Below are 13,073 nucleotides of genomic sequence, written 5' to 3'. Positions count from 1 at the left end.
AAGATTCCTCACCCTTGAGTTACGTGAATCAAAGAAATCCCTTTCTCTGGCTCTGGAATGCGCTCCCCAAGGAGGCTTTCCCATTGACAACCTTGATGTTTTGAACACCATTTTATTCTCCCAGGCATTTTAGATCCCATTTAAGTTTTAATTTGGCTGTCATTTTTTTTCTGCTGCTGCTGCTGTATATGCTTGATTATTGGTATTTTATTTTGCTTATATTTCAATTTTGTATTGGCTAACCTTGGAGGCTGCTGCTTGAGGATCAGGGTACAAAATCCTGGAATGATAATTAACTAACTAAAGTACATTATTACATTTGCTAATATTTATCCCATGCTGTCTTTGCCTATTTCTTTCCTTCGTTGCCTCTTTTTCCTCTCTTATCACCTCAGCTTTTGAATTATGCATTGTAAGCTCCGTGGGGCAGGGATCTTTCTTTCTTTCTTTCTTTCTTTCTTTCTTTCTTTCTTTCTTTCTTTCTTTCTTTCTTTCTTTCTTTCTTTCTTTCTTTCTTTCTTTCTTTCTTTCTTTCTTAAATCTCTTCAGTACAATCTACTGCAAATAATGTTAATACAATATATGGAGTCCAGTGCATGGCATAAGCACAGTTCTTAATTTTGACTCCCCACCACCCCCTTGGAGATTTCCTACACCAGGGATTTTCCCTCTCCCATTTCTACACTTGGAATAAAGTATGCCACTCAATAAATGAATTCATCAATAAATAAATGTTCTCTTATTTAGCATAAACACTTTCAATTTGCAAAGTTTATCTTGAACTGAGATACTTGAGTCTCTGTTCAGTGAATATTTGTACAAGTGTATATTTCTTCTTTAAAATGTTAGTCCTTTTTACTGTCTTTTCCTGCTGAATGTCGTATTTGTTTTATGTTAAAAACAATATATTAAAATTGCTGGAGATACACACACACATACACACACAACTGGTAGACTGTGTTCATTACTAGAAGTGTAAGCCCATTACTGAAGCTTCATTACAAGGATTTCATTTCCTTCCATACTTCAAAATATTTAAGGTTGCTGGAATGTATGTGTTTCTGTTTCAATTTATTGGTGCTGAATGCCATTAAACTCATCATCAGTGTAATATCAACGGACAAGAGAAAAATGCTCTGAAGTTCACAGGCAAGCACAATAGTAATATCCATCTTCATGCATCCTCAGCATTGGATAGCTGGAAGTGTTCCACCTCTGAAAACAGAAGTTGAAGTTTGAGCTGTGTTATTGAGGCGGTGCCCTAGCCACTCCCCACTGTTCTTGTTGCACACCTCAGTCATCTGCTTTTCTACTTCTTGCAGAAGAAGTTCTAAAGGGAAGGAGAGGAGGAAGGTGGGTGATCTGTTTGGGGTGGAGGAGAAGAGGACACTTTGTGACTCATTTGGGGGAGACCTGTTTGGGACTCAGTGTATGTTTGGGAGTCCCTGTGTATGTCTGTTTGGGAGTTCCTGGGTGTGTGTGGGGTGGTGGAGGTGTGCAAAGCAAGCAGGGGTGAAGCCCCTAGTATTTATTAAAAGAATGTATATACTGTCTTTCATTTCAAAAAGAATTACCACGGCGGTTCACAAACCAATAAAATAACAAGCTAATAATTAAACTGTCTCAATAAAACAAAGTTAACATATCAGTCACAAGACAACATTAAAATATGATTCACAGTAACCAGGAACAGCAGAATCGGAATTAAAGGTCAGGAAAATGCCCAGGTAAACAGGTATGTTTTTAAATGTTGGTGGAAACAATCTATTGTTGGAAGCTGCCTGATCTCTATGGGGACATCATTCTGTTGGGTCCAAATCTAAGCGCCCGCCCCTCACTGTGCAGGGGCGAGCCAGTGCACCCCTCAGCCCTGAATAGGAGTGCAAGCTTGGTAATTTAATTTACCTGTCTCAGTGGTTCAGCCAGATACCAAAACACAAATAGACACACACAATACTGCTTGATCAAGAAGGGGTCTCTAAACTGTACAGACAGCAGTCTGACAGAAGAGAGAGCACCGTTTAATAACTGAAGCATCATTTATATAGGTTTCATGAGCAAAACAAAGTATAATATTATTAAAATCATAACAAAGGGAATACAGTTTTACAGAGATAAGCAAGCGCATCTGTTATCCTTATTACATTTCTTATAATTCTAAAAAGTGAGAGATTGATAATGAATTCATACACTTGTCAATCTCAGAAAACTTATTCTGAGATAAGAACTAAGAAAAGGCGAGGAAAAGAATTAGATTGACACTAAAAGTGATAAAGATGTTGCTAGTATGCCTGTGAAAGTTACCCACTCAGCAGTGTGACGTAAATCTTATAGATACAATTTCTAATACGGTATTTTGAGAACAGTTCTCACTTTGTGCTGAATTAGCTACAATGTGCAGGATGTGTATAGTGAAGCAAGACAGAGAAATAGCAACAAATCAGAGGGGATACACTTTATCTCATTTTCCAAGATGTTACAGCCTTACAGGCGCCTCTGGGTGTTCTTCTCTCATGAGAGAAGAAGCGAAACTTAGAGTCTTGTGTCCCCCACCCTCTCTATGTTCCATGATTCATTGCGGCACTAGCTCTGGCAATAAGGTAGCGTTTCTTGACAACTCTTGACAACTCTTGGGGCCTAGGAAATAAAATATTTCCTAACAATTCCACAAGGTAAATGCCACCGTAGGTTTAAAACAAGGGATGAGAATTTGAGCTCCATGGATCACATGTGCTCCTGAGGCCTCTGCCCAGGACGTACCCCTCATTTTCCTTGCTGCATGCTCTCCTTGAGTGTGTTTGTCTGGCTGAAATGTATCCTTGAACTGCGATCCTGCTTCTTGCCTGGATGAAGAGATCTGGGTATTAATGTGGGAGAGTGTCGAAATCTCTGGCTTTTCTGTGACTGAAAAGCAGCCTACGGTACAAAGGTGCATGTCACATCTGTTGCTCCACCCACTTTTGCCTCGAGCTCCACCCATCACGCAGCCCCTGGAAAGTTGCCCACAAGGGAATGTCGCCCTCAGACTGAAGAAGTTTCCCCACCACCGGTTTAGAATCTCTGTGTGTGACACAGAATTCCTGCCTCAGAATTGGCTTTCAAAGGTCACAATGGCATTTTGAAGCTTCACTTTAGAATCTAGGATTATGGGATGCCTTTGGTAGTTTCTTCTAAGGTGGGGATAGGGAACCTATTGCCCTGTAGATGTTAGACTACAGCTTCCATCACCCCTGACCATTGGCCATTGAAATCAGCTGCACAGATATAGAGGGCTTGGTGGAAATATATTCATCTAATATTTTTATCTGTTTATTTTATTTTTTATAAACTACATATATTTAAAAATAAATATTTGAAGTGACTCAAGGCAGCACACAGGGTCCAGAGGGACAGACCGAGTAGACCAGAATGCACCAGAAAAAGGACAGGAGCCTTCTGTACCCTGGTCTGCATCTGCACCTAGACAATGTTGCTGGCTCCTATGTTTTCCAAAAACATTTTCCATTCTGTTCACAGCGTGATCATTGCTATATGCATCCTTCTTGACTGTTCCTGGATATATACAGGCAGATATTTTATGCACAGGGAGGGAGTTGCAATTCTGTACCAAGATCCATAAATTTGTGCATATTAAGAACTCTTTATCAAGCAAGATGTTACACAACGCAGGGGATGGGGGACAAGGGAAAAGTACAAAAATGAGGCTTAATGGCCTTATGATCAGCTTTTCAACTCAGTTTCAAGATGAAGATTGCAGATATTCCCTTAGCTGTAAATAATTCTGTCTGATCCACACTTCCAGTACCAACTCAAATCATTTTGCTGTTCAGCGCAGAACCCACATTGTTTTTCTATCTCTCCTAGGACCAACACACACACAAAGTCTTGCATCACCATTCAAATACCAATTTCTGCCTTTATCTATTTCCCCCCCGCCCCTTGTGGTTCTGTCCAAGTGGGTACTCCACCCTGCTACATGGTAGGAATGACCCTGCATATTTTTGGGTTTTCAAATTGCATCAGTTCTTTGGGGTAAGGAAAAAAGTTGATAGAGGGCAATGGAAGATGGGAAGGACATTGCCATTTTTTTTTTCCCTGCTCAGGTGTAAATAAACTTTAGAAAGCAGAAATTGCAAAGATTTACACGGCACTTCACTGTACATGGCGACATGTCCCTGCCCTGAACTGCTTTAGGGAAAGATGAATCTGTAATTTTTTGTTTCTCTGTTTCTCATATTTCCAATCTTAAGATCAGTTCTCCATATTTCTGCAACAGTTTGCTTTAAAAAATCCTCATAAAAATTCATCAGTAGTGCATATTTTTCCACATTTTTCTTTCCTTAAGAGAGTTTAGGTCAGGGGTGGGCTTGGGGAACCTCAAGCCCGAGGGCCAAATGAGGCTCTCCAGGCTTCTTTATCTGGCCCTTGAAATCCTCTACTGGCCCCCCTCTCACCAGCCCTCACCCCCTTACTGGCCCTGCTTTATACCCCAATTGTTTTTACCTGGCTAAAAATTGTTCTTGAATTCTGTAATGCCTCTTGCTTGTCTTGCTGGAGGACAGAGGTGTGTGTGTAAAAACTAGTCTTCTGTACAAAACTAAAATGTACATTTGTTGCTCTACCCACTTTTGCCTCTGGCATCGCCTACCACTAGCATGTAGCCCTCAGAAAGCTGCTGAGAAGGTAACATGGCCCTTGGGCTGAAAAATGTTTTCCGTCCCTGGTTTAGATAATCTAATTCAGTTTCTCTTGTGCATCCGTTTGTCTGTAGCTGCTCAGTGCTTCATATTCTGCCAATGTTCCATTGCTTTTATTTCTCTATATATGTTGCTGTGTGAGGACTTGGCCCTTGGCAACTGATCGATAGCAGGCCTTAACACAATACATGCAAATAAATAATGAAGCAACAATAGAACATAATAAAAGCCGCAATAAAAGCACCATGTCTGCAGCCCAATTATAATTATTCCATGAAAGCTGCAGAGAATGGGCGTGTCTTTAAGGCCCACTTAAAAATATATGGAGGTGGGGCTTTGATCTAATTTGGAATTGAGTCCTCCAGATTTGAAATGAGACCAGACAAGCTTCATTTCCCTCTCCCGCTATGTACCTACCCGGTTGCTGCGCTCGACGTCAAAGGCCCTTCTCCGTGTCCCAACGCATAGGGAGGCACGGAGAACGATAACTAGAGCTAGGGCCTTCTCAGTGGTGGCCCCCGAACTATGGAACGCCCTCCCTGATGAGATACGCCTGGCGCCTTCTTTGTTATCTTTTCGGCGCCAGGTAAAGACCTACCTCTTCGCCCAGGCATTTTAAAAATTTTAAAAATTTTAAAATTTGAATTTAAAATTGAAAAATTTTAATTATGTTTTATTGTGTATCTACATCCACTTGTATTTTAACCTGTTTTATTATGCTGTACACCACCCTGGGAGCTTATTGCTATAGGGCGGTCTAAAAATGTAATAAAATAAATAAATAAATAAAAAATAAATAAATAAAATAAATAAATTTCACTGGTAAAAAGATCCTGCCTGCTCACCAGCCTGATTGCTCTAATCGATGGGCACACAAGCAGGGCCTCAGAAACAGTTTGGTAGACATGGGCAGGTTCATATGAAGAAAAGCAGTCCTTCAAGTTACCTATTTACGGCTTTAAAGGTCATCACTCACACTTTAATTAGGACAAGGAAACATGTGAGTAGTACAATATTTGTGTAATTTGTTCAGACGTCATGGCCCCACCCAGTATCTGGGCAGCTACATTTTGTACCAGATTCTGAACCATCTTTAAAGGCAGCCCCATGTAATGTGTTCCTGTGCATGTGTATTTCACTCGTGGGGACATTGCATCATGGCTTTTGTGGGTCTTAAGGATGCATGAGCTTTTGCTCTCATGCAAACATGTTCATTAGGACAGTACATTGCGGTGATGCTCTCACAGGTTTTGTGGTTGAAAGGGACAAGTCTCAGTCACTGGCTATGATCAAAACATAAGGTGAAGATGAGGAAAGGTCTGATTGAGGAGATGGGTGGGAATAAACTTCCTTGTGAAAAAGAAAACAGGAAGATAATAACAGGAAGCTGAACTTTGTGCCAACTTCTATATTATGTCATCTCCTCCTCCCGGTACTCCTGAGGCATACACACTGCTTAGCATATAAATTATGCTTTAAACTGGATTCCTGTATTGATCAATGAGTTGGACTAGATGGCCTTATAGGCCCCTTCCAACTCTACTATTCTATGATTCTGTGAAATCACATACATTAGCAGCATGTGTCTCTGTGGCACTGGTTTTCCACTGAAAATCTCAGGAATCATGGTGAAAATACAGATTAAATCAGTTCAAAAGTATAAAAATATCCTTCAAAATATATCTTTAGGAAAACACATATTGTTTAGTTTATCATCAGTTGTGCATGTACTTCACTTGTTCGGATTTTAGTGTTTTCACAACCTTCCCCCTTTAGTAGCTGCCTTATCAAAAGCTGCCCTGCCCTTCTCTGACATCAGAGCAGCCAAGCTAATGGCAACCAGAAGGGCCATGATACTCCTACCTATGTGGGCTCACTGTGGCATCAGAGCAAATCAGCCATCATTGCTAAATGGTACCTGTTATCCATAGGCTGTGAACACGCTAATGAGTAATACTAATAGTTGACTTATGATAAAAGCTCAATTAAAGTTTAACTCAGCTTCGTAGTCTGGTCATTTTAAATAACAGTGTCATTCTAATATAAAATATGTACAATTAGTTGCATGGGGACATGAGGATGCTGCCTAAGAGTTAATGAGATGCAACTCCTCTGAGATGGATTGTCTTAATGATCCCCCATTAATTTCTGCTCTAAATTTGAACTCTTGGCTGCAGGAATAAGGTCCAAAGCGATTAACTGAACACTGTCCTTGTGGAGTGAATGGACAACTTTGATAAACTCTAGAGAAATTAAATGAATAGATGCAAAGAACTTTATTGTAACTCTAATAAGAGTGTAATGGGTCCTTCTGGGAACCCTCAGCATGCTTTCTATAATGCCTCTTCCAGCAAGAAATCCCACATGAGCATTATAAAGAATATTTATTTTAATGTCACTGATTGAAGCTAGACGAGAGACAGAAGTGGACATATTCTTTGTAGGGCAGGAGTGGGGAATCCCTGATGCTGGGCAACAGTGCAATGTATTCATGTGTGTAGTTGGGGGGGTGCAGATATGACAATATTTACATTTCACCTCTTGTTCAATTTGCAGTCTGGTAGAAAATTCACCAGACATCTATTACATTAAGGAATGTAAGAGTATATTGTAGACTCAACCTATCACTGTCAATTAAAGGGTTTTGTTACATCCACAAAGCCTACACTCTCTAAGCTGAAGCTGTGAGTCAGTGTAGTTTAGCAGTTCAAATCCTCACAGCCATTAAGCTTACTGGGTGACCTTGGGCTGGTCATTGGCTCAGACAAACCTACTTCACAGTGTTGTTGTGAGGATAAATGGGGAGAAGAATAGTTGATACTACCTTGAACTCTTAGTAGGAATTGCTGGATATAAATGTACTACTGCTACTGCTACTCCTAGGTTCTATCCAACACTAGTCATGCTCAGAGTAGACTCACTGAAATTAAAGGACAGGAGTAATTTAGGCTCATTAATTTCAGTATGTCTATTCTGAGCAGAATTTGGATAAATACAACCCAGTAATGATGATGAGGAGGACTGAACTCTTCTTGAGCAAGCCACTGTGAAGCCTGAACTGTGCATCTTCTACTGCAGCTGTCCATGGTGCTGAAGGTTCAGCATACACTCAACACAGAACTCAGCCCAACAGATATTTAACCTAGTACTGACTAAGAAAAACCTCACAAATAATTAGTGTGTGCATGTGTGTGTGTGTGTGTAAAAACTAGTGGGCTGTGGAAACTCATGTAGAAAAGGAGTGTGTGATACAATTAGTAACTCAGGGCCAGATTCTGGATACATTTACCATGAACCGATGGGATCAATTGTTCTGGTTAAATTTCTCGGAGTGGTGCTAATGGCATGCATTCTGGATTAGATTCTGATGTAGTCCCTGTTGCATTGCACATGACAGCACCATCAAAGTGAGAATAATAGCAGATTATTATTATTATTTATTAAATTTCTATCCTGAACTTCCTTCCAGTAGGAGCCCAGATGTAAGGGAAAGGTGATACTTGCATAAAGAGGGGGTTATCATAGGAGGGTGATGTTGAGAAATGGTGGTAGGTGGGGAGGCTGAAGGCAAGGGAGGATATGGGGAGTGCTTATTCATAACTGTGGTGCTTCCTGCTTCTTTCTCATCCACCTGGCTCCAGTAATCCTCTGGTCAGCTTAATCTCCCTGCTAAGGTCTCCCTCCCCTGCCTACATTTTTTGATAGCTGTATCTTTTGGAGTCCTAAACCTGAAATACTACTGTTTATAGCACAGCTCTAATACCACCACATGAACTGGTTGCCCTTCCAGTGCTGAAAGTGGATGGCATCTTTTCCCAGAGGTCTCATAACATGTTTCTGGTAGTTGATGCTCAGTGACAGATATGGAAAATTTTTGTTGCTGTCGCCAGGACTCTGTTTCCATCTACTACAGCTGGCTTTGTCTGCATCCCCTCGACAGGTCTTTAGAAACTCTGGATGAATGAATAGCATAAATATATATATGCATTTAACAAGGATGGCCACGTGGTGACAGCAAAGGATAAGAAACATGAATGAAATTATACGGGTCACAGTGAACAAAATATACCACAGGTAACCCCAAAATTGGTACCCTCCAGATGTTGCTGGATTACAACTCCCATAATTCCTAATTGCTGGCCATGCTGGCTGGGGCTGATGGTCCAGCATCATCTGGAGGACACCAAGTTGGCTATCCCTGAAATATACTGAATGCCTCTGAGACCTTCTTTGCCAGACCATTTTCAAGGGTAACCCCACATAGAGCGCATTACAGTAGTCTAGGCGAGAGGTGACCAGGGCATGTACTACTGGTGGGAGCAGATGGTTGGGAAGGTAGGGGTGCAGCCTCCGTATCAGATGGAGTTGATACAGCGCCGCCCGGCTCACAGCCGAGACTTGAGCCTCCATGGTCAGCTGGGAGTCAAGAATGACCCCCAGGCTGCGGACCTGGTCTTTCAGGGGCAAACGTACCCCATTGAGCACCAGGTCCACATCCCCCAGCCTTCCCTTGTCTCCCACAGGAATGATTGTGTATGCTTCCCGGTGAGTGCAGGGAGCTCCGGAGGTGAGGAGTGAGTAGTTCCTTCCTTGTTTTAGTGTGAGGTTCAAGTTGGGGAGACAGTAGCAGAAATGAGATTGTTGCTGCTTCCTATCACTACAGGCGTTTGTATACTTGGTGCGTAGACTCCGTTGCCTCTCTTGTATTACTGTATTTTGGATCTGCTATAGAGGGTTTTTTTTCATTTTCAAATATTTTATTAAATATATATTCATACAATACAGAAGACAGTAAAAACAAATCAACAGAAGAAACCCCCCTTAGTGCCATGCTTAACATACAGAAATCCTTGATAAAGAAACAATTAATTATGACATCTGTACTTCTTGCAGTGGTGAGGATAACAAATATTGGGTAGTAGTTCTACTAGTATGTGAAATAAAATTCCACCAGATGGCATAAAACTCCTCTGATTCCTCCAGTCTACAGGAAACCCTTAAATCATGGCTTATTTTTTCCCTGAGGCCAAGTTCCACACATTTTTGTCTCACAGTTGATTATTTAAATCCTGTGCTGTCTTTTGTGCTATAGAAAGCCTAGCATCCGCCAGCAGCCATGTCGAAAGCTCCTTGGGACAAAAAGCTTTCATGTGAGCAGCTCACAAAGACAATAAAGAAAGGTGAAGGATCATATCCATAACACTATCAAAGATGTTGGAGAGTTGCAAGTACACATTAGTCCAAAAATGATGTACAGGTGGGCATAAATGAAAAAAGCAGCCTCACTAATTTCCATTTGTAGGTCACTTTCCCAGATGGCCTTAAGACCCTGGATCCGCTACTAGTTATGATGGTTCACATATGTTAGTTGTTTTAGTTTGTAGTGATGGCTATCTTGTCAAAGTATTTTGTGCCGCTTTAAAATGTGGATTTTTAAATTTCATTTTTATTTTTTTGGGTGATTTTTTAATGATGGTATAAACTGCTCAGAGATATTCTCTGAAATATGGAACACTATATACAATTACCTACCTATCTATATAATGAAATACTGTACGTACGTTCTGCCAGCTTTGTGTCAACAAGTGTTACAAGCAAAGTTACTTAGTAGTTACAGATGAAGGGAGGACATATGAGAGACTGCACAGCCTTGTAAGAAATTGCACATCCATGTTCTAGTAAACATGGAAATTTAGTTTATTGATACAAATTTACAGGGATCTACTCTCTATTGTAACCAGTTGGATATTTTCCCAGGCACCAGTCACACTGGCCAAAGAGATCTCCTCAGTGCTTTGTTTGTGTGTAACAATACTCACTGGTATAGAGTATTGTCTACTTAGGTATTACATTTTTAACTAAAAGCAGCTCCAGGCAGCATACATGATTGTCCCTCATCTTATCCAATGTGACAGTTGAAAGAAAATATCAGGTGTAGTGGCTGAGTGGGGATTCCAAGCTGAGCCTCCCCCAGTCAAAGTCCAACACTCTAACCTAATGATAGGGAACTTTTGGGCCTCCAGATGTTGCTGAACTACAACTCCCATCAGCCCCAGCAAGCAAGGCTAATGGTCAGGGATAATGGAAATTGTAGTTCAGCAACATCTGGATGGCCAAAGGTTTCCCACACCTGCTCTAACCACTATCCTGCACTGACCCTCAGCTGGGATCTGCCCATGAGCTTCTTCAGTGCCTCTTTAATTTCTTTATTCCTCAGAGAATATATGATGGGATTGAGCACAGGGGTCACTACTGAATAAAGGATAGCGACCACCTTGTCTTCTTCTTGGGAGGAGGCTGAGGTGGGCCTGATATATGTGTAGATGATGGTTGAAAAGTAAAAGCTGACCACTAGGAAGTGGGAAGAGCAAGTAGAGAAGGCTTTCTTCTTCCCTTCGGTAGATCGAATTCTAAAGATGGTTGCCAGAATTAATAAATATGAAGTTAATGTCAGCAGACAGCTACCCATGGAGAAGATTGCATCAGAAACATAAGCCGTGATTTCGTTGAGGCTGATGTCTGAGCAAGAGAGAGCCAGCAAAGGAGGCAGGTTGCAGAAGAAGTGGTTGATGACATTGGAGCCGCAGAAGGAAAGGCGCAGCACAAGCCCAGTGTTAATGGCAGAAACAACCACTCCAGCCACCCACGCTCCAGCCATCATCCCAATGTACACTTCCCTCCTCATGATGACCACGTACTCCAAAGGGCGGCAGATGGCTGCATAGCGATCAAAGGCCATGAAGGACAGGAGCAAGAGCTCTGTCCCCAAAGCCCATAAGAAAAAGTAGACCTGGGCCATGCAGCCAGAAAAGGAGATGGTCTTCCTGGGGGCCAAAGTTGCCTGGAGCATCTTGGGAATTGTCACTGAGATACAGAACATGTTTACTATGGACAAATTGATGAGAAAGAAGTACATTGGGGTGTGGAGCTTCTTGGAAGTGCTTATAGTGAAGATGAAGAGGAAGTTGGTAGACAAAGCTGCTGCATAGATTAAAGTGAATCCCCAAAAGATGATTTCCTGATGTTCAGGGGAGCTGGATAAGCCAACCAAAATAAACTCTTGAATGGCTGACTGATTCATCATTTCCATCTCTCTGATAGTAGATGGTTTCCTTTATTGGTACTAATACACCCAGGTCAAATTCATGGAGACCAATTAATAGAGGACCACTCCATCACTGGGTATTAACCATGATCTGGAACCTCCATATTCAGAAGCAGGACAGCAGATGTTGTAGTCAGATAGGTTCCTGGGCTCCTGCTGGGAGGAAGGGCAGTATATATATGAACAAACAAACAAACAAACAAACAAACAAACAAACAAACAAACAAACAAACAAACAAACAAACAAACAAAGTGGAGGGCTGCTGCTTGTAAACTTCTCAGAGGCCTGTTTGGTCACTGTTGGAAACTGAATGTTATAGCACAAGGACTTTGGGACCAATCCAGCAGAGCAGTTATGTTCTTAAATATCCATCTACATGTCTCTACCAGGATCAGTAAGGAAGAAGAAATAGGTCACACAAAATTACAGGGCTGTCAACTGTTGGAAGGCAATCAAAAGGTGCTGATTAAGACAAAGAGGAGCTTATTGATTGTGATGCTACAATTTAGCAGGGTGTCTCGCAGTCTCCGGCCTGTCCCACCTCTCCTCCTATTAGGCTACAATTAAGGGGTGGAGAACCTGTGGCTCTCCAGGTGTTGCTGGACTACAACTCCCATCATTGTTGGCCACTGCCCACACTGGTTGAGGCTGATGTGAGTTGGAGTCTAACACTGGAGGGATGTGGGTTTCCCATTCCTGCCATAGTTTCTGTACAGACCTGCATTCCAGCCATATTTCATAGTAAGTGGGGGAGGAGAGTGATTTATCCTATTAATTCATATTTTTCTGGTTCACTGTTAACTGCATCTCATCATTAATTAATTTATACCAATATCTATCTATCTATCTATCTATCTATCTATCTGTCTGTCTGTCTGTCTGTCTGTCTGAGAGCCAGTGTGGTGTAGTGGTTAAGGTGTTTGACTATGACCTGGGAGACCAGGGTTCGAATCCCCACACAGCCACGAAGCTTACTTGGTGACTTTGGGCCAGTCACTGCCTCTCAGTCTCAGAGGAAGGCAATCGTAAACCCTCTCTGAATACCGCTTACCATGAAAACCCTATTCATAGGGTCGCCATAAGTCGGGATCAACTTGAAGGCAGTCCACCTATCTATCTGTCTATCTATCATCTATTTATCTATCTATCATCTCATTGCTTTAAGATATTTTCTACATTATTTTAATTTGATGTAATTCCAATATTATCTTTGTTTGATTGTCTATCAGTTCATTATCACATAGGTAACAGATCAGGATTACTGTGCACG

At 41.5% G+C, this 13,073-nt stretch overlaps 1 protein-coding gene across 1 annotated transcript; it reads right to left on the bottom strand.

The window, feature by feature from the left end:
* Positions 1-10,839: 10,839 nt before the first annotated feature.
* Positions 10,840-11,787, bottom strand: LOC133367488 (olfactory receptor 13G1-like). Its single transcript, XM_061591586.1, has one exon. The coding sequence runs from the start codon at positions 11,785-11,787 to the stop codon at positions 10,840-10,842; it is 948 nt and encodes a 315-aa protein (XP_061447570.1).
* Positions 11,788-13,073: the final 1,286 nt, after the last annotated feature.

The sequence above is a fragment of the Rhineura floridana genome, chromosome 11 (assembly GCF_030035675.1).
Source record: "Rhineura floridana isolate rRhiFlo1 chromosome 11, rRhiFlo1.hap2, whole genome shotgun sequence".
NCBI classification, from domain to species: domain Eukaryota; kingdom Metazoa; phylum Chordata; class Lepidosauria; order Squamata; family Rhineuridae; genus Rhineura; species Rhineura floridana.
This window is presented reverse-complemented; position numbering and strand designations above follow the sequence as displayed.